Source organism: Phalacrocorax carbo, chromosome 2 (assembly GCF_963921805.1).
Source record: "Phalacrocorax carbo chromosome 2, bPhaCar2.1, whole genome shotgun sequence".
Lineage (NCBI taxonomy): Eukaryota > Metazoa > Chordata > Aves > Suliformes > Phalacrocoracidae > Phalacrocorax > Phalacrocorax carbo.
The window spans coordinates 91,541,131-91,563,625 of record NC_087514.1 but is presented as its reverse complement, the minus strand read 5'-3'; the positions used below and the strand labels follow the sequence as shown (position 1 = coordinate 91,563,625).

General features: G+C 43.4%; 1 protein-coding gene across 3 annotated transcripts; it reads left to right on the top strand.

Moving 5' to 3' along the window:
• Window positions 1–1,604: 1,604 nt before the first annotated feature.
• On the top strand, window positions 1,605–21,466 carry LOC104047784 (MARVEL domain-containing protein 3-like). Of its 3 annotated transcripts, none has more exons than XM_064443469.1 (4): window positions 1,714–1,808; window positions 3,072–3,227; window positions 6,647–6,816; window positions 20,581–21,466. In XM_064443469.1, the coding sequence occupies exons 2-4, from the start codon at window positions 3,112–3,114 to the stop codon at window positions 21,285–21,287; spliced, it is 993 nt and encodes a 330-aa protein (XP_064299539.1). In that variant the 5' UTR covers window positions 1,714–1,808; window positions 3,072–3,111; the 3' UTR covers window positions 21,288–21,466. The 3 variants fall into 3 exon arrangements, with proteins under 3 accessions (XP_064299541.1, XP_064299539.1, XP_064299540.1); XM_064443470.1 differs by lacking the exon at window positions 1,714–1,808 and adding an exon at window positions 2,585–2,798; XM_064443471.1 differs by lacking the exon at window positions 3,072–3,227 and having other exon boundaries at window positions 1,605–1,808.
• Window positions 21,467–22,495: the final 1,029 nt, after the last annotated feature.

The window sequence follows — 22,495 nt, the reverse complement described above, 5'->3', positions numbered from 1 at the left end:
AGCCTAAATTACCTTTAATTAGAAACAGTAAGAATTAGAAACAAACAGAACTATGAGGCAGTAAAAAACTCCTGCTGTTAGACTGCCCTTGCTAGCAGGATGACAGCCCCAAACTGAGAAGGCGTAGGGACTAACTGATGGGTAGTTGTGTCTCAAACTGCAACTTCACATTATGGATTCAGTTACATTCACCGCTTGCTGTTGCCAAGAGAGGTAGCCATCTCCCCCATCCCTCCCTCAGTTTTTTCCCTGTGGGACACATGCTTCTGCCAAGTCCTTGCTCCAGCACACATTTGATCGCAGCACAAAGCCAATTCAACTCACTAAAACAGCAGAAACTAAATTGGTTCTGGCTGCAAAGCAAGCTGAACTGGCTTATTATGTGACCAAGTGAGCACTAGGGTTGGTGCAAGACAGAAGATGAACTGTACAAAAGAAGGCAGGAAGTGCAGAAGAGGTCTAGGTGAGCTGAGAATGGTAAACAGCAAAAGAAGCTGTTAACACAGCTCAACTGGTGCAAGGAATCAGTGTCTTACCACCGTCCATCTATTTATAAAACATGTCTTAAGTATTCAGTTCCTGTAGGTACCGCCTCATTTCAGGGACAGCAGTTCCTCTGATACCTGCATGTTACTTAAAGGAGACTTTGGGTTTAGCCCTAGCATGGGACTGCATTATCAGTTACATAAGCCCAAATTCAAGAAGCACTGGTACCCCAAGCGTGCTGCTTTGTAAGTCCTGGGAAGTAAAGGAATTTTCTAGTCCCAGCTCTTGTGTAGGGTAGCACCGCAGTCTAGGGAAGTTTTCCAAGGCTGAAGATTAGCCAGGCATGGCACCACGTTAACACCAATGTCCTGCTTCTCAGGCACGGATTGTTTCTGTGTACAGGACTGCACAATGAACAAGACGTTCGTTGCAATGCCTGTTCATGGGTCTGTCCCAGGCTCTCTACAAAAATAGATTTATCCCCAGCAGAAAGCATCCTGAGGGGATCAGCACATCGTTCCTCTGTAAGAGAAACATAACAGGCGGGCAATAAGGGGACAAAGCCCCTGGAGATCCACTACAGGGAGGGCTTTCAGCAGAGCACCAAGAAATGAGACTGCATGCATTCATATGGTCAATTATTGAAAACGTGGCTTTACACCAGAGGAGAACTTAGTTGCTTACCTCCCTTTCAACCCGTCTGCCTGACACAGCCCATTCCCACCCACTTGCTCCTGGGGACCAGTTTCCCCCCTTTTCTTTTACCTTCTCTCCCCCGCACATCTCGCACTGCAGGGCTTCCTGCCCTGAGCACTGCGAGGCAACGAAGTTGGCTTTAAAAAAAAAAACAACAAACAAAAAGGCAACCGGTAGGGACCTTAAATCTTAACTTTATTAACCTTCCAGTTTTATATACCCTCGGGGCCCCACTTACCAGATTCTTCCTCAGTACCATGGCGCATGGGGACCTCGTTTTATTAAACTAAACAAAAGTGCCGGTTCTCCCACGCCACCTGGTCTCCCCCTCCCTTTCCAGCTCCCCCCCTCCCCGGCCGGGCAGGGCGGGCTGGGGGCAGCACCCCTCCTTCCCCCCGCGGCCCTCGGCCCCGGGACGGAAAGGAGGCCCCGCCGGCAGGACGCCCCGGCGGGCAGGGCCGGGCCGGGCAGGGCAGCACCTGCGGCGGGGCCGGCCCGCCGCGGCCGCGGCAGGGAGGGAGGGAGGCGCGGCGGGCGGAGGTGGGCGGCCGGGGAGGGAGCGGAGGGCGGGCCCGGCGGCTCCCGGGAGCGGCTGGCAGGCGGGCGGAGCTCGGCGCTCCCCTCAGGTGAGGGGCGGCAGGGGCGGGGGCTGCTGGCCTTCGCCCCTGGGGTGCCAAGGGACGGGGTGTCCTCGGAGGAGCCGGCGGAGGGGAGGCGCGGGGCCGTTGCTGGCCGGCGGGTGGAGAGCGAAGGATGCAGCTCTTTCCCCGGCGGGACGTGGGGTGGTGCCGGCTGCGGGCCGGCCATGGGGTAGCGGCCTCACTCCAGGGCCTCAGGCCGGGGCCCCGCCGCAGGGTCACCCCGGGGCGTGAAGGGGGTTTCGGCTCGCTGTCCCGGCGCTGAGGCGACCAGAAACCGCCCACGGGGAAAGGTGCGGGGCGGCTTCGTGCTAAATGGCCTCTGCCCGGAGCAGAGGGGCTGAGCTCCCTCGGAGGAAGGCACTGTCTCTTTCTTTGTTAGCCGTAAACAAATAAAAATTAGTTTCTTTCTTTAGTGACACTCAAAGGAGACAGAAGGGAAGGCGTTAAGCGAGTCCTCAGCTCGATCGGTCAAAATTAAGTCGACTGCAGGCACTTCTGCGGTAACGCTGATGGGCTGCGATGAAGGCAAATGAGAATAAAGATGACTTAGATGCCTAAACTCTGCGTTTCCATATTTGACAGGTTTGGGCTTAAGTGTACTGCGCTTCAATGGGTAAAGACGCTTTCAGGAAATAACATCCCTGTAATATTTAATATCAAATTATCAAGGATGTATCTTCTCGCCAACTGATTTCCAGCCCAGCACAGCGTTGCCCATACCTAATGTTTATCCAATTCACAGGCGAGGTTCAGTACTGCATCTGTTTACACCGATGGGTGCCCTCCTCTTACAGACTTCCAGGACGAAGGTCACAGCCCGCCCTTTCAGGTTTGCCCTGCCGTCAGCGGCAGTTGTATGCATGCTCATGCAGTGCGCTGGTGCTTGCTGGGTTTAGTACTTTATGTAAGAGACAACATTAGAGAAGCCAAGATTCATGTTCTTGGCGGACACCATGCCTTGTCCTTGCAGCTAAGGTAGGAGGGTCAGAGCAGACCTAGTAAATAAGCTAAGCGCAATAAATGTTGAATAGAGAAGCATGACAGTTACTCGATGAATAGGAAAATGTAAAGAAAAACTTCTGTCTTTAATGAAATTTCTTTACTTGTAGTTTAAAGAGTTTTACTTCCTTGACTTCTTAAGGAAATCTGTACTAAGTCTTGAATCAGCATGAAATGGATGTGAGTGATGGTCAATGAGTAACTTGAAGTAGAGCTATAAAATGAACCAGTGTTATTTCTCTGGCTCAGGAAGTTACTTTAGAAAGAAAGAATACATATAAGAAACAAGATGGCTCATGCCGGGAAACGATACCAAGATAAGCAATACAGGCACCATAAGAACCATGGATCTGATAGATATGAGGAGGACAGAAGAGCGAGAAAACCATACCCATACAATGCAAGGTATGTCTTTATCACCTTAAAGAAACGTATCACAGCATGTCTCTAATGCCTGTCATCTTTGTTTGCTTTTAAATACCTTAATATGACAATAGTAAAGAAAACATTTACTCAGTCTTGAAACCATGAAGCATAAGCATGCTACATTTGGAATCAGGGAGTTATTTTACACTTAGAAGTTTAATCTTTGTATTGAGCTCAAGGGGGGGCAGAAAGGCTGCCTGACGTAGGCAGAGATGTGAATTTCCGGGGGTTATCTGGGTCAAGGTGGGTCACAAGTAGGTGAAGTGTGGCCGTGTGTCTTAGTACAGTTCCTGAAGAGGCTGGTCAGGAGGTGACAGCAAGCCATGGCTTGCCAAATACACATTGCTTAAATGAGAATGTTACGTGACTGAGACCAGCACAGGGACTTGCTGAACTCTCAGGTTGCTCTAGTTTCGCTGTAAACAAGTTCATATTAATCCCGAAACAAAATTAATTTCAGTAATGGTAGTCAATAAATGAATAGTTCTTTAAGTGTCTGTGGCAGTTTGTGGCACTTGATAGTGGGTCAGCCCCTGTCAGCACAATAAGCAAATCAGCTAATAGAAGGTTTGGAGTGACAAACTCCTAAGATGTTTATACTTCTCCTTTCAGCCTGCCTAACCTACAGCGTATTAGAAGGGAGCTTAGGCTGTTTTCCTTTGAGTGCATGCCAGTGACTGCATTGTGAGAGAGAGGTCTGTAGCTCTAAACAACAATGGCAAATTGGCTGTGGCAGTAAGGCGTTCATCGCTCCTTTTTAGCCTCTGGGGGCATGACTGCAGGGCAACTTAAGAATAGAGGCAAAGAGGGAGAGGAAATAAATATAGTTAAGATTAATGAAAAGCTGAAGTTCTGAAGTACTGCTCGATGAAAATATGCATTTTAGCAAGAAAAACAGGATGAGAATAAAAGCAATAGTGAAGACCACTGTGTGGACTAGAAGTACTTCTTATGGCTAAATATAAAACATTTGGATGGTAGTAATCCTATTGTATGATGAAAATAGCTAATGAATTTTTCTTCTGTCTCTCTTAAATCATGAAAAATTGGAGAGGAATGGGAAGAAAGGGCTGAATGACTGTCCTTTGCAAAAGCAGAGATCAGGAGGGCATATAGTTAAATTATCTTGAACATATTAGAAGTAAGAGCAGCAAATGCCAGGAATGCACTAATTGCACTGTGGAGAGAAAAGAATAAAAGGGTTGGATTTGGGGGTTTCTTGGATTGGTTGATTGGGTTTTTTTCATATATAGCCTAATAAAAGCAATGTGTGAAAGGATAGCTACAAATTAAACCACTGCTTCTTAGTAAAGCACTTCTCTGGACTTCTCGGTTTTGCTGTTAGTTTTAAATGACTGGACACAGAGACTCAGAATTGGTAGAGGGACCGTAAAGGCCAACAGACCATCCCTGTATCCACTGGAGATTAGAGGAAGGGAAGTGGCAGCTACAGATCTCTAATGGCCATGGAGATGAGTCAAGCTGAGAATCTGGGGGACACCAGCCCTCACTACAACAAATCAAGAAAACTTTTCCATCAGTTTTTTTGATGGAGTTCGGCTTAACCTAACAGCATTTCCCCAAACCTGCTACTTTTGTAAGGATATTTCAGTATTTTGGTGAAAACTTAAGCTGACAGACCAAAAGACCTCCAGATACTATAATGAAATAGATGAGAAGAGTTCCTTGGAAACTGTAATTCGGGTGCCTAATGCTTTCATACCTTATGAGCAAGACTTTCTAGCCAGAGTATTTCTCTTTCCAAATCTATTTCTGTCTGAAACTCCTATAGCAAACTTCCTCTCATTACTGAGGAGAAAAAGTTGGATTATCCTGAACTGGAAAGTCCTGAAGGAAAACAGGAGCAAAGGTGGCCAGAATAGGCCATTGTGAGAAAAAAAGCATCTAAAAGATTCCCCCCCCCCAATTGTACTCTATTGCTGAACGTTAGGGGGGTTTTGTTTTGTGGGTGTTTTTTTTGTTTGTTTTGTTTTCTGGCAAGTAGCAGGATACAATAGAGAGAAGCAGCTGCATCAGAAGTACCAAAGGGATTGCTTTCAAGTTAACTGGAAGTCTTATAAATCACACAGCTTATTTAATTTATGTGACACAGCTGCGCAGGATGCTTTGGTGGTTGCACAAGACACAGGACAAAGGTCAGAAAAATCAGAAATGTTTCGGCCAAATAGAGCTGTTGGCAACTACACATGGAGATGTTAGCATTGCTCTTGTTATTGAATGTCTTAATTAAAATGTAGAAACTACAAAGAACATGATTTAATGTGGATGAATGAGATAATATTTTTAAGTCGAATCTGGAATTGGATGAAGATAAACCTTAGTGAAGTGCAGTGATACTAGGAAACAAAACTACAGTTTTGCTGATCTGTGGATAAGAAATTCAAGATAAAAACTGAATAGGAAGAAGAATTTTAAAAACAATAGTGCTGAATGAGTCTTAAAATACCCATTAATAACAAAATCGTCCAGCTGTACCTTGGAAAAGGCAAGCTCCAATTCTCCCTCAGATGAGGGAGAATATTTAGATTAGACCAGACACTTATAAAACAATTTACAGCCAATGTTTCTTTTAACCTGAGTGTTAGCTCAGTTTAAAAAGAGCAAATTGGACTTTTCCCGTAGAATAGTCTAAATCTCACCAACTTTAAAATCATCAGGCTTCAGATGTGGAGATGTATGTCATTGCAGCAAAGTGGACAATTCCATTTTGAAGTATACAAATGAAGAGTCTAATTGGAGACATGAGAAATTGATTTTTCTGGGTCAATTTTAGATTCCTCTTAAAATATAAAATACCTAAAATAAGAGATAAACATCTAAATAGGCAATTTTCCCCCCACTTTAAAATCTTTATCTTTTTCTTTTAATAGCTTTCATTCTTTTAAAAGACATTTTTGTGAGACACGGTAATTGGAAGTACAAACTTGACAAGACGCTTACAAATGAAATAGTTGTGCTATTTTACACATTTATTATGTGGAAATATTTCTGATTTTTACCGTCTGGACTGCTATGGACTAGCTAAAAGTGTTTGTTTTTCATGAAAAAGCTGCTACTCCTTTTTATGGGAACAGGAACTCTCCCCACACCCTCCTCCTTGCTACTTTTTGCACATAACCTGAACGATTCAGCCAGCCTACTCAGTGAGTACACAGTTTTCCAAAATAACAACAATCAAGTGCAAATATCCTCGTGAACATGGATTTATGCAAGTATTTGGGATATTTGCTTTCAAAACATGCAAGCAAAAAAGATCAGATACCTTGAAGCAGGCTAGCTGGTTCCACTAACAGGAGCGTCTGCCGGTTTCTCATGTTCTAATGTTCAGGAGAGAGCATGATCTAATGAATATACATTCGTTGTTTACTCCACTGTAGACGAACAGAAGATATCCGAGGTGGCCAGCACTCAAGGGCTTCCACTGTTTGCTCAGACCCTTACTCTAAAACCTCAGGAACATCACGGGAATATTTTGGCCCGCCACCAGAATATTATCCTCCCAAGGAAACCTTCTCAATGAAGTGTTCAAAGGTATGCACAACAAGAGGTATGTGAGATTCTTATTGCCTGTCATCCACTGCTCTCCTTCCAAAGACTTTTCTTGGGTTTAGTTTCTGTGTTTAGAAGCACAACAAAGTAAAGATAAGGAATATTATAAAAAAACCAACCAAACCAAAACTGGGAGAGTTAAAGTTAATGAACGGCATAACTGTGCGTTACTAACACATTTTAGGCATCTAAAGGCAAGATTTATAGACGTATTTAGATACTTGAAAATGCCTCTCCAGAGTATGCATACAAAGCATCAGAGTGGGTCACTCGGTGTGTAATCACTCAGGTTGTGCAGCAAGAGTTAACCTTTGGGATTTAGGAATAAAATATATATTTGCATCTGTAGGCAATTCAAAGATGGCTGTTGAAGCTTTGATGATAGTTTATTTCTGACACATTCTTCTCAGACTTTTTATCAACTTTGGATTTAATCCAGTCATCACTGATACATCTTTATAAAGCAACACTGTGGGAGACAAAACTATTTTATGGACATGAATCCAATAAAACAGCTCTTAAGAAATAACTTGTTTTTTTCATATCTAGACAGTGACTACAACCAGCAGAGAAGCGAGCATTAGTGTGGGAGGAAATCAGCCTTAATGCTTAGTAAACTTGCTCCCATAAACTGAAGAAAAATGGCGCTAAAATATCCATTACTCCTTTAAAGTTTTCCCTCTTCCAGGACAATGAGCTTTCTCATCTTGTCTGTAGGAAAGGCCCACTGCAGTCTGAGTTGGAACTTGCAGCTAGGTGCAAAGTCTTTGGCCGAAGTCTATAATAAACAGCCTTTCAGTGTCCTCCAGTAGAGAGACAAATGAAGAGGTTTGTTGTTGGAAGTAAATTAAAATACATAATGTTAGATTATTTCTTCACTCCATGAAAGTAAGTTAAATAACACAATTTGCTCTTAATATTTCTCTTTTTGGAACATGTGAACTATTTTAAGAGTGAGCTGAACTATTTTCTCTTATACGTTCTGTGTATTTGTTTTTCATCTCAAGATTTACCTCCAACAGTTAGTAGAGCATATTTAACGATATAGAGCCATACTGATATTTTATCCCTGATAAAATTGTATCAGCAGTTTCTTCTTCAACAATACTAGATTATTTTAACTTGTTTGAGAAGCTGTAGAAACCTCCATGCCTTATTTTATCACAGCTTTTGAAAAATGAAGTGGCAAGTTATTTTTAGTTTTGAGTTTCACTGGTTGTTTAGATCAGACTGGTTGTTAAGATAACTTAATGTGACTTGCTGGGGTTCTTTTTGACCCCCATTTGCTTCTCATTATTTCAGTGCATTAAACGTCATTAACATTTTCAAAATACCCTAGTTTTGGACCTATCAGTTGACATCTATGTTTTCACTCCCACCCCTCCCCCAGGTACTGCTCAGTATTTGCAAAAAATTTAATGTTTGAGCTTGCAGTGGAGGAGGGAGAAGAGATCATGTAGAAAGTAAACCCTTTTATTAGCAGTTTTACTTTAAAAAATGAAAAAAATATTGGAAGTTGATAAGATTATGAAAATGTCACTGTTTAATTTTTGAAAGTACCAAGACGTAGCAGAATTTCCTAGAATTGTTTTGCAGAATTCTGTATTCCCTGCAGTCATAGTAAATGAAAATAAATGAAAAGCTACATGAATTGTTTATTAAGAAGTCAGTACATGTGAGCTACAACTTCTTACAGAATGAAAAGTTCTTGTAAATACTTCTTAACTATCTCCTCCTTTTGCCAATGATTTATCAGCACTCTGGTGAAATTCCCCCTTCCCAATCACTAAAATTCTAAAATAAACTAGTATCAAACAAGGCCGGGAAATCAAGTGATGTACCACAGTCTTTTCCAAAGCAATGACTGAAATGCAAACCTTAGTTTCTGACTGTGCATCACTCTACTTTCACGATGGTTTAATTTTTTTTTTCTTTTACCCAGCAAATACCCTTATGCTCTTTGTGGACGTTGACCAGTTTGGCAAACTAGAGAGGAATTCCTAACAACCAGAGCTCTGAAAAGTATTTCCTTCACCCAGATACTGCCCTTTTCATCCATGCTTTTCACAAGCAATATCCCAAACAGCTGAAGCCGAGTTTCAGAATTAGGCTGTTATTTTTGCAGTGATCATTTGAGCATCTTAGCTGCAAGCAGCAGCAGAAAAAAAGACATCATTCTCCTTTATTGTTCCCACCTTCCCTCCCTAATCCCTGCCCCCTTTTTTCCGTACAACTGCATTAAGACAATAATCCCAACCCAAATATAATGAAAGAAACAACTGATACTGACCCCTTTTGCCAGTGGGAACATTTGATACCATCTAAGAAACTTCAAAACATTCTGCTGCTTTTTATTCCTTTCATCTTGAAAACAGAAGGAAAAAAGTCTGTTAAAAAGTCATATGAGCAATATGTATTGAAAGCCATTCAGGTGGGATCACGTGGCTAGCAGTACTGGATCATATGAGACACCTAATTATACATCCTCTCAAACAATGTACTAGAGTGCAAATTTAGGAGGCCCGTCAGTGTTTGGACCAGTAGAGCGTGAGCTGTCCTCTGGAGTACTCTCCTAACTTCGTATTGGTGGCATCTTCTGAATTGGAAAACTGCATTCACTTCTGTTATGTTTAATATCCCTTTACAGACCTATCAAATTGGTTTAATCCTTTTCTGAATGCCCTTTTGAATGTTTGGCCTCCACATTGTCTTATGACAATAAGTTTCTTTGTGCCACTTCAAGAAGTACTGTTTTGTTCCCAAAAACATTTTAAAGAAGGTGGCTCCGATTCTGGTGGTATTCAACATACCTAATGGTAACCTCATATACTCACCTTCTCCGTGAGATTTAGGATTTTAGAGTGAAGGCTTCCCTTTCTCCATGTCACTGTGCTCCTATTGCTTCTTCATAGATTGAAGAGTAGTCAGTTTTTTGCCTATCAAGAGCAAAGTCTTTCCAGCTTTGGTTAGCTTGCCAACCTTATACCTTTTCCAGATCCATCATAGGCTTTTGAGATGGGCTGACCAGAACTGCACTCAGGATTCAGGATAAATTCGCAAAAGAATCAGACATCTGCATAAAGGTTCCGGTTCTGTAGTCCTATCTTAATGCTTCCTAGCTTTTTGTGTGGTGTTTGACTGTCAGTGAACACTGAGCCCATGTTTTCAGAGGCGGCTGCCTGATGTCTTTCCTGAGTGGAAGTGGTTTATTTAGAGCCCATCTGTGTGCTCTGTAGATGGTGGTGGGGTGCATGTGTTTGTGTACATACATGAAGTGTGAGATTGCTTATTATACACTGCTTTCATTAATTTCTCATTCAAGAGCTTGAGCACTCAGCAGCCTACCAATTTTACAGTTGGCAACCATGAAGAATTTTTTGTGATTATTATTAAACCAGACTTCGCCATCTCACTTTTCCATCTTTTCACTTAGTCTGTGCACCTACCATAGTTTTTTGTTGTGTACTTTTGAGCTGAATCTTTTTGGCGTGGGGATACTTAGACCTGAAATTCTTTCAGAAGAAAACATTCCAACTTGCTTTTCACAGCACAGGTAAAATTTCTGTAGTTCTCTTTTCTGTGTAGAAAAACTAAATTGGTAATCATATTTGCCCCTCAGAGGACACGGGCACACACACACACACACCAGTTCCTTTGGAAATATAACCAGATTCAGTAGTTTTGGTTACCAGAGGGAATGAGAGAAGTGTTCAAGGCTGGCTGCCATGCTGCTTCCTTCACCTTAGAGAGAGCAAAACCTGAATCGAACCCAAGAGTGAATTGCTGATCTTAAATTGGTCATAGATATTTGGTCACTTGACCTTGAGAACTTTTCATTTTCTTGTTACTATGTATATTGGTGTGAAAGAGGTGGAGCAATGCAGTTCTAGGCTAATGCTTCCTTTGGTTTTGCTTAAGCAGTGAAGGTAAACTAAGTTTCTCCCATCTTCAGTCAGTATACAACTCAGGAAGTGCCTGAATTTTGCCTTGTATAGAGTTGTACTGTGCTGGTCATAATCTCTGAGCTAATAACTTTTTAAATTCTTCAACCCGCTTGGCATTTAAGGGAGACAGCACTAAAAAGGTTAGAAAACAGTTTGTGGGGGAACAAGTATAATTGAATCCCTGTTCTTTGCTGCCATGAATACAGCTTTGCGCCATGAATAGTGTCAGATTTCTTAAGCATATTGTAGGCACTTCCAAACAATCATGCCTTTAGCCTACAATTGTTCAAACCTTCAGACCAATTTCCTCTCAGAAAAAGACAGCATTATGGTTTGTAACAACAAGAAAAGTCTCCAATTTCAAGCATAGCCAGGAGGAAATATCAAACTGAATTTATTTGGAGGAGGAATTGGAATTAGGGAGTAACAGTGACTTTCTCCAGGATATATTCATGCATTTACAAGCCAGCATTAATTCAAATGTAAACATCTATAAGCTTTTGTTTTTACAAAACACAGTCTAATTTTTTTCCTGTAGCTATGCGTGCTGGCAAATACTCATAGACTGAGAAAAATACTGAGCTGAAAAGTTACCCTAAACACAGGGTTCACAGTAGTAGACATTTGGTTTGAGTTATGCCATTGTTCATAACCATTATACTGCTGCTGTTAAGTTGCTCTGTGATGTCCTGACACTGTTCCTCTCAGAGTCAGACATGAGAGCAGGAAGGGAAAAATATTTTGCAGAGCACTTGTATCCCTTCCAGTGCTGGGGATAGGTTGGGGCAGAATAGTGGTCTGTAAGAGGCATTGGACCAAAGTAAAAGACCTTCTGTAGCTTCAGCTATGTATGTTGAAAAACACTGAAGGGTCATTAAATGTGCATAATGCAGGTAATTTTGTGGGTGAAAACAAGCATTTGACAAGTACATTAAGCAGCACGGTAAATCTTTTCAGCAGTGGCCAGCCGGATACTTGCATTTCTGTGGAGGCACCGAGTAGATGAGAAACTGCTGTATTTTGTAGACACCATCTTTACATTTTTGCCCCTACAGTCTGCCATGCTTAGCTCCTTTACATTCTGCTCAAAGCAGTCATATACTGTTCCTGTGGCAGTTAATTTCAACATATTTCTGCTGTAAGAAGGGATCATTAAGGTATTCTATAGTCTCATTGTAATTAGATGTTTTCCCCCTCCTGGCTGTTATAAAGTGTATTTTAAATACAGTGTGACTAACAGGCTGAATTTGCCATCAAGTTTTTTAATCTTGTAATTGTGTAAACAGAGGATAAGTAGCGGGAATTGAATGGATCTGTACAGATTAAAATAATCCCAGTTATTCAAAATGCTTAATTAAAATTGCACAGTAAAAAGATACAGTGGGAGAGCTGGAGGTAACCTTCCTGTACTGAAGTTAAAGTATTTCACTTGGAGGTAAGTCCCATTTGCTGTGAAATACAAATAGCCATGAGCAGTTAGCTCTATAAAAACACACAGGGGAGCTGCACTAGCTGCAGATGCCAAATGTTACCTTTAGCAAACTGTTGCCCTGCCAACATATGGGACTTCACTCTGCCCACAGCTTTATGCCATATTTTTTTCATCCACCTTTTGGCATTGTGCTAACATGGACACTATTGTTTTTAGAGTGGAGAACTACAACTGAGAAGACTCACTTAAGTTGGCAGGGGAAGATACTGGCAAAGTTGATGTTAGCTGTTAGGTATGTGTTAGACTCTAGTCGGTGATTCCTCTCTGACAAATCTTAGTAAGTCTGCTCTCTACCAGCAGAGAACAGGAGTTGCACTACCTTTCTTGTAAGACCACTGGGTTTGTCTTCCCCACATCTGACCCAAATTTTGGGAACCAAGTAAAACTCTTACCTTTAAAAAGTTGTTCTCCAAGCTAATTGATACACCAGACTGACTATCTATTGAACGTAGCTCTGTTTCTTGAGCAAGTGATCTTAGCTCACTTAAAGGAGAAAATCCACCCAGCCAGGAATGTTGCTTACCAAGTGTGACAACCCACAATTTGTAAATCAAATGAGAAGCTCAGGTTCACAGGTGCATCCAACCTGACCTACCTTCAGCCAGACTATGATTACTTAAAGAGCAAAAACACCCCAATCTTTGTACTTTCTGAAGGCGGCTCAGTTTCAGTTCAAATGGAGGGAGTGGCTATGGAAAGTTGGCATAAGAAACGGGAGTGTTTCATTGTTTTATGAACTCTTTTTAAAAAAAAATCCTGCAAGTTTGTTTTGATACCAAGATATTTGTTTACTACTTGAAAGAACTATGGGTACGTTAGGAAGAAAAAAAGGCAGTTTCCTAAAACGCAGAATATGAGGTGCCTGTGCAGAGACCTACTGATGCTACAAATACCTGTACAGGCTTTTATGGCCATTGTATTTAAATCAGTATGGCCAAGTGCTACAGTTTAATGCAAGATCTTTTGCTTCCCACCCTCTCCAAAATTGTGGCAGATGACTCATGCTCAGTTAACAGGAGAGAAAACAAGAATATGCTAGAAGTGATGCTTTAGAGAACTACTGGGAACAAGTAAACCAAAGCTGTTGTTCCCCGGCAGGGGCTGCGTTGTGCTGAAACTGTGTCTTGATGGCAAGTAAACCTCAGTGTCATGCAGTGATGTGGGAAACTGTGGGGATAGAGGCTGATGCAGTAGTTCTACAAATTAAGTCCACCCTTTCCTGTGAAAATTGGACAGCACTGTTGAGAGGATGGGAGGGTATTAAGCAGACGAAATAGAGCAGGTGGGACAGTAGTTCTTTAAGGGAAGATGATACACAGAAAAACCAGGACAATACATTTGGATCTGAGCACTCTGATTGTGAACGTAAGGCTTCTCTGAATTGTTAAAAACAAGGCTGGTCATCCTTTGAGATTTCCTAATGGAGTTGTTATCTTGACTAAAGCGGGACAACTTATTAAAAGGTAATAACAATGCTTCTTTCCTAGAGCACATAAATAATGTAATTTTCCCAGTTTTTAAACTATTTTTCCATCTATTTCCGCTAAGACAGATATCTCAAATGAGCATAGGTGTGTTGGGCACTTATGTGCCATTTAAATTCATTTGGCTCTGAGTATGTAGTTCCCTTGGGTCCTTTGAAAGGCCAAGGTTCTGCTGGTGTTACATTGCTTAACTCTTGTGTTTTAGGGTTGGGTTATGGTTTTTCCTGCCTTTGAACATTACTTCATGAGGGAGATTTTAGCATAAACTCAGTGAAAGCTAAATCCCACCACTGGTGGAAGAACAGAGAGACCTACAAAAACAATGGTGAGGTGGGGGCTTGGGGGGGATTTGTTTGTTTATGGCAAAGCTCTGTATTGCCCTGATCCTCCATTAGTGAAGTTGGTTGAATTCTTGTTACTGGTTTCAGTAAGATCTTCCTTTGGGACTGGTATACATAAGGGAAATACCACCATCAGCAAGATGTTTTAATACCATACATTCATATTTAGTATTTTTAATCTGTTGCGACTGTTGTCTCCATTTCATTTCCCTTGTTCAGTTCTCGTCCACTGTTTTGGTTCCTCCCCGCTTCTGTCACATTTTTGTCTCCCTCCAAAAGCAGAACAAACCCCCTCTTTCCTGTGGCGTTTTCTCCCTCTTCCCCCTTATCTCTTCCTCCTGGCACCGACTCAGTTTAGCAGAGAGGTGACCAAAGCTGCACATTGAGCAGTGCCTTTACTCTCTGGGGAATGCCAAACCTGCACTGGCAAGAGTAGTTCAGCATTTGAGATCCTTTTCGGGACGGACTGCTGCTTTTATAAGTCACTATATATGGTCAAAATACTTGTCTGCTCCTGTGGGGGCGGGGGGGGAAATTACCTCTGAAAAGCAGAAAGCTACCCAAACTGGGAAAAAGCCCAAAATACAACTTTCAGTGAGAATGATTTTTAATGTATGTGTTGTAGCCTCCAACTCCTCTCTTCCCTTCTCCTGGAGCGACCCCTAATGGGATGTGGCACAGGCACCACTGACCTGTGTGGCTCTGGCGTTGCCACCCGGCTGCTGGGGTCGAGGTGTCCTAGAGGGGCAGGCAGGCACCCGCGGGGCTGCCAGCTGGGTACCGCTGCTCCTGGCGGTACGTGGCCTGCCAGGAAAGCAGAGGAAGAAAGCAAGCCAGAAGGGAGAGTGACGAACATAAAATATCTTAGAAGGACCCAGAGATGTTAACTCAAGAGGAGGGAATGATACCAAAAGAGACGGGAGAAGGAGTCCGTGTGTAGTCAACAGAGGAAAAAAGTGACTACTGTGCCAAGACGCAGTGGAGGGAGACACTTTGAAGGTCTCCTCTATTAGTCAGGCCCTAGTGGGGTCAGGGGAGTTCAACAGAAACAGCCAGAACTGTCTGTCCTGCAGATGAATTTATGTCAGCTGCAGAAACGTAGGAACAAACATGAAGTGACCATTTTACTTTATGTACACACACACGTACACACGCTGTGATCCTGTCATCTGAACACTGGGGCCATCCTGCCACAGTGCCTGGATGAGAATGCCTCTTTACAGCTTCTGACACATAAAACTTGAGCACACAGTTGAGTTACTGGGTACCACACGGTCAGCTGCAGTGTAGTTTTATGAGGCAGAGCATGCAGATTTAACAGCTCACCTCACCTGAAAAGGAGAGTTTCTGGTCTTTTGCTGGTCCTGGCCGTGTTATTTCCCCTGTTAAACTCATGCCAGCACGATTGCTCATCAGATACACTGTGAGTCACTTCAAGTTGCTAAAGTCGCAGGAAAAAACAGCAGCACACGAGAAAAGAGTTGAATAGTTTCCTGCTATTTTAATTTATTAAAACAGCTCTTGGAAGGGCCTAATGCTAGGCCAGAGTTATTACTGGGCAGGGGAGAAAAGTAGTGACCACCCAGCCAAGGGTAGGAGCCGTTAGAGTATGGCCGTCTGCCTGTGGATCTGTACTCTTAACAGTCTGCCTGGCTGGTTTGCTGGACATCTGAGCTCACCATTAGACAGAAGACAAAACCATTGATCAGTGGGTTAATACCATGGCAATAGCCCAGCATGCATCTGGTACAGAAGGGAAAGAAAAAGCGAACAGTAGGTTAATAGTATAAATTGGAAGGCTGCTGTTTGTTATAGCTGGAAGCCTACTCAAAGCGAAAAAAGACTGGATTCAAACAAAGTTAACAAGTACGATACACTGAAATTACTATCCGCCGTAGATTTAGATTTCATGGAATGAATGAAACAATTCCCTTGCAATCTCTGGCATCACCCACTGTCTTTTAGATTGCAGCTGTTCTCCTCACCTTTGGTGTTGAAAAGTAGTGCAGGAAAGAAGGACTTACATGGGGAAGGAAATGGAAATCCAGGAGCCCAGACTTGAGTTTCATTTCTTGCGCAGTATGGAGGTGGTTAGGTCCCAAAGCCAACTGTTCACTGTGCTAGTTTTAGTACAAATCAGTAATGTTTTAGATAGATCCCAAGATTTTGAGCTTGGGAAATGAAAAAACCAAACCAGTGGAATTCTGAGATTTTCAGACCTGTCATTTTACACTCAAGTCATGCAATGTGTTCATTGTTGCATGGGATTCAGGAATAGTTGTAGAAATAAGTAACTTCCCCGTAGGAAGACCTTTTGGCAGTCTAGTTTCTGCGGCTGTAACTCTAAGATGACGTAGCTAACCAGCCTGTCAAAGCAGGAATGGCAGCACAGACTCAGTAGCGTGGCTTTTAACTCAGCCCTTTCTACCAGCAGTAGACTGCTTGACATAGGTCACTGTTAGTATGTGTGTGTTAGCATACCTTGACAGAGCTAAGATTCAAAACTTAACTGTCCTTTTATTCCGTATTTCTCAAGTCTGTCTATCCTGTTCATACTAGTATACTGGGATTGGGTATCAGCTTGTAACTATCACAGATGAAGGTTGCATGAGGCTTTTGGGGGGCCCGGGTCAAGATCTGAACAAACTGTAAGGCTTAATATTGCCATCAACGCCCTGATGATTGTACAAGGCCTTAGGGATTTCCACTAATTGTTTGCTGCTTTCACAAACTCTGCTGGCTGTCATCATAGACCTGTAATTCACAGGTCTGTTCTATATACTGCTTATCATTTTAGGATTTTTCTTTACTACAGGAGGCTTTGTTATTGCACTTTTTTAAAAAGTTAATCCATGTGATGCAAATAACTGGTGGAGTAACTGCTAATCAGCCTCTCTCCATTGTTTAGTTACTCCAATCTATTTTACAGCAGGTGCGTGCGAAAACTGTACAGGTACATACAAAACCTGTCCAACCTGAATGCCCTGTCTAAGGAAATTTTTCAAGCATGCCATTAAAGTATCTACTGCTGCAAATAAAAATACAGTAGACCTACACTGATCATATTTGTCATCCCATGAGCATAGAGACACGTTTACTAGCCCTACTGCAGTACCAGCAATCAGCTCAGTGAAGTTAAGGAGTTGCATACAGAATTTGTGTGAATACACAGGAAGTTTTGGAGCAGCGTCATCGAGGATTGGGGTCAGTTATAAATGCAGGGAGGTTAGCAGCAGGTGCTGACTACTTTGACAACAGAAAATTGCCTTTTCTAAAGATCAGCAAGCTGATGTACAGGAAAAGTTGATGCTCAGTGGGTCAGAGTGCCTCACCAGTCATAGACGAAAAGGAAATTCTGAAGACAGCAGTAGAAGAAAGCTGAATGGTCATGAATTCCCAACTTCCAAGTTCCCAAACATATTTAAAATTTATGTTTCCCTTAATCAAATGGTCTTTCCTCCCTGTAGACTTGTAAGAAGGGCTTCCTGATGGAGCATCTATGAAATCAGTAGTCAGCCCTTAAAAAGGGAAGTGGCCTTCTGCGTTCAATGCTGTCAAAGGGCCCTAAGGACCTAAGTTGACTCCCTGTATTTGGAAGGCATATTGTACAGCTCAACTGAGCAGACAAAAAATATCTGATCCAGTTCCAATGAATGTCCTGTACAGTTATTACTCTTTCAAAATATTTTGAACAGTCCTGGTAAAGTGATGACTCTGTACCCATTAAAAATGTTGAGTCTTTTGGCTGCATTGTTTGAATTTGGTACAAGGAGTTCCAAATGCTGTCTCATAGACAGATTTAAATTTCTCTGTACATTTAGCTCCACAAATATTTCCTTTGAAACATTTGAAGCCCCCTGAACAGAAATGGTTGTGCAGAAAGGTCAAGGAAAAGGCATGTTGTCATGTAGAAATCAGAATCACAGACTGGTAGGGGTTGGAAGGGACCTCTGGAGATCATCTTGTCCAACCCCCCTGCTTGAGCAGGCACACCCAGAGCAGGGGGCACAGGAAAGCGTCCAGGCGGGTTTTGAATACCTCCAGGGAAGGAGACTCCACAGCCTCCCTGGGCAGCCTGTGCCACTGCTCTGGCACCCGCACAGGAAAGAAGTTTTTTCTCAAATTGAGGTGGAACTTCCTGTGTTCTAGTTTGTGCCCATTGCCCCTTGTCCTGTCCTTGGGCACCACTGAAAAGAGCCTAGTCCCATCATTCTGACACCCACCCTTCCAATATTTATAGGTATTTATGAAATCCCTCCTCAGTCTTCTCCAGGATAAACAAACCCAAATCTCTCAGCCTTTCCTCACAAGGGAGATGCTCCAGCCCCCTGATCATCTTGGTAGCTCTCCGCTGGACTTGCTCAAGGGGTTCCACATCCTTCTTAAACTGGGGGGGGAGCAGAACTGGACACAGCACTCCAAATGTGGTCTCACTAGGGCAGAGCAGAGGAGGAGGATGACCTCTCTCGATCTGCTGGCCACACTCCTTTTAGTGCATCCCAGGATACTGTTGGCCTTGGCTACAAGGGCATGTTGCTAGCTCAGGGTCAGCCAGCTGTGCACCAGCACTCCCAGGTCCTTCTCAACAGAGCCGCTTTCCAGTAGTTCAGCCCCCAGCCTGTACTGGTGCATGGGGTTGTTCCTCCCCAGGTACAGGACCGTGTACTTGCTCTTGTTGAATTTCATCAGGTTCCCCTCGGCCCAGCTCTCCAGCCTGTCCAGGCTGAATCACCACTGAAGAACATATATGTCACACTGCACACTTAGCTCTTCCTCAACAAGAGCACTTTGTCTTCTCTGCCTGCTCTACCTACTGCCTTTCAGGATATGAACTCTGTATATTTATGCACTTGTGTACGTGCACACAACCTGAACCATGCTGACCCTGAGGTATTCTGTTCCCAGATATTACCACCATTATCACTGCTCCCCTTTGTGCTCTGGGATGGCTTGCAAGGCCACGGTGTGAATGAGCTCAGTACCTACCTAAAGCTGCATTAGCAGAAGTGAGTCTGGGTACATGGGGAGGCGGGAACTCCTGTGGTGGCCAAAGGCCCTTGTCAAAGCATTGCAAGCACCTTCCTGTGAAGAGCATGGGGCAGCAGGAAGATGCTCATTACCTCAGCCCTCTGTAGAGGGAATAAGAAAAAGGCAGGACAGGAACATCTGATAATCCTTCATGGTGACTGTCACTGTCTTTCTTTGGTTAGAAGCATCTGGCAACACTAGAGAGGCATTTGTCTAATTCCCTTGCATGCTTCTTCAGCTCTTTCTTTTCAAGCCCATATAGCCTTGACAGCAACTGAGCCATTGCTCAAGAGGAAAATGCTGTGCTGATCAATGTTAGCAGCATAAAATGAAAGTCTGTATGCAAACCACAGATCCTTCACCACCTTAAAGACAAATACAGGACCACTGTGTCGAGCATCTTACAGTCTTGGCTGGCAGACTGCAATGGAATAATAAGATTCACAATTCTGTAATTAACTTCAGCACTTGAGGAGCAACATGTGATACACTAGGGGTTTTCATTTCCCAAATAGGCAACTCTAGCTATGCTGTGCTTCAACATCCAACGTGTTCACTAATCTTAGTCTGACCCCTAGTGAGCTGTCACAGAATGATCAGATTTCTCTAACAGATGCTGCACCTTCCTGACAGGCAACGACCACAAAAATAAGTCATATATCCACATTTTTTTTCTTAAAAACAAACAAACAAAACCTTGGTTACCATTATCAGTAGCATAACATATGAAACAGAAGAGAAGAGTCAGCTCAGCAGTCATAAGGCTTTCTTCTGAAGGTGGGGATGTGGAAGAGAACACGACTCAGTATCAAATTCACTTATCTTACCTTCACATATAAGGTGTTTTTTTGCCTCCCTCCTCTCCTCCTTTTTTGTGCAATCAGGAATTGCTTCTTCAGCTTTATGAAAAGATTTTTATCTCTGAAGGAGAGAAAGTGGAAGTTGCATCTGGTTAGATAATAAGTTTTAATGAACACACACTTAGAAAGACAAAAAAAGGGTGTAAGTTAAAGCAGTAAACCCATTTTAAAGGCCCTAAATAACTTGCATAATTTTTTAGGCCATTAGAAACTTCGAGGTTTCTGTCAGTTTTAACCTCAGCATTTTGTTCATACTGGATATTTCTTGCTCAGTGTGTTTATGCCAAGAAGTTACAGGCCAAAATATAATCAGTGTGCGCTTGCCTTGGCAATAACACAAGCACAGTAAAATTTTTATGGATTTCTTTCCCCGCATGAAGATCCATTTATCAAGCACACTGACAAATTAAAAAAAGTAATTTGCCCAACCTCTGAAATGTACCCATGAGAGCTCGTGCTTTATTTTTCTTTTTAAAGCCGTGCTCTTCTGTAGCTGTAGCCGAGGCCTATCTCAGTAATAGGGCTCTCTGTCTAGTTTTGGTGTACTTCTGTCACCCTCAGCTTGCACAAGACATGATTTTGACACCTATTCCCCTCTTTCTGCTCTTTACAGGCATTTTAAAGATTGTGGAAATCACGGTTAACCTCCTGGTGCTGATTTGCGTGGGCGCTGCCCAAGCCTCTGTTGCAGGCTTCACATCCTTTGGTGGCTTCGGCGCCGGATCCTTCAGCCTGAATTTGGCCTACAGCCCCTTTGAGGGCACGGAGCTCCAGGAGGTGAGGGAGCTAGATGTGCAGTTCACCCAGATGAGAGCCCCTTGCGTGTATGGCGGGGTAGCCTTCAGCTTAACAGCAGCAGTACTTACCCTTGTCTTCCTTGTCGTGGGGTCAAAACCCATCCAGCAGCTCAGGATAGGGCTGCTGGTAGGCGAATGTGCCTTCAACCTGGTGGCCGGCGTGGCGTACATCGCAGCGGTCGGCCTCTACCTGCACTTTGTCAGCCAGGTGAACGCCACAGAAGTTTGCAAGAGGCGCGAGAGGCTCTATGCACGCCGCGGTTATACCTCCATGAACTGCGTGGTCCAGGGCGGTGATGCAGCTGTCGGCCTTTTTGGTGTCGCTGCTGCCTGTTTGTACTTTGCCAGCTTTGTAGTCTGCGTACTTGCTATCCGAACTGTCCGGGCCTTCCAGAGCCATGCCGTCAAGGCTCAGCACAGCCCCAAAACCAGCGTTAGAGACAGAAGCGTCAGAGGTCACCACGCCATCCACAAGACCTCTGAAAGCTCCCACAACATCCAGGCTCTTGCCACATTAGTGTGAAGTCAGCTCTGGGACTGTGCCAGAGAGCCAGAGCTTGAGCAAGGGACAGCTACTGGGCATCACACGCTAAACAGGTGATCAGTCCACATGTATTGTCCTACAAGGTGCTGAAGAGTGTACCGAATCACCAAATGTAACAATGCTACTATAACATGACGTAATAAAATTGATGTTGAGCAGATGCGGCTTTTTGCATCAGTCAGGCTGTCAAGCTGGACTCCTGCATTTTAAATGTGTTTGTTTGCAGTGTTTTCATCCTCCACAGAGCAAACCCAAACAGCAACGAGCTGTTAACAGGTTGCAACCTCAGTGCTGCCAAACGTGCTAACAACCACTTCCTTTTCTCCTCCATGACAGAAGGACTTGAATACACAGCTAGGATGGGCAGCCTTCACCAGATTCCATGCCTGTTGATGCATCCTCTTGCCTTACGCCACACCACTCACAAAGCAAAGGACACTCAAACACATTCCTGAATTGGAGCCGAAGCTACACTTGTGGCCTGTTTTTGCCTGGGCTGTGAAGCGTTTTATCTTTTGAGCCACGGGGGTTGACACATGCCGATCATGTGCTCCCTGAGGAATGCTGCTGGGAAGAACTAGCGGCAATTTCAGAGGCAGCATTTGTGTCCTCCTCCAGTTCCTTACTATGTTTTTGCCCTCTCACTGAGCGCAGATCAAACCCTGAGAGGCAGAAATTTGGGTAGCTATCAGCTTAGTAAAGATAGCACTTGCTTCTGCAACTAACTGAACAAGGTTTGGCTTGCTGACTCCACAGCTGGTGGTGGGCAGAGCCTGAGTCAGGAACACGCTGGCTGCCCTGGAGTTTTCCATGGGAATGCTGTAAGAATGACAGAAAGGGCATGCGTCCTTCCAGTATCTAAACAGACAAAGCATGAGTGAACAGCAGTAATTGTATACCCCCAGGGTTGAGAAAATAAATTTAAGAGAACAGCTTTCAAGAGTCCTTTGTTTGAGGCAGATGAAATAGATCACTGGTCTTCATAGCTGAGGGAGTAAGAAAAAAAAAAAGTCAGCTCTTGCAGTACATAAGATTTGTCAGCTTGAGAGGAGAGAACAGGCAATTTTGGTTCTGACTGTGCTCACTCTTTTCAGTTTTGTCTGGCTCACAGTGATTGCCCAGATGAGGCTCTTTTGAACCATAGTAGAGCTTATTTATTGTAAACTTCAGATACGCACGCATATTCT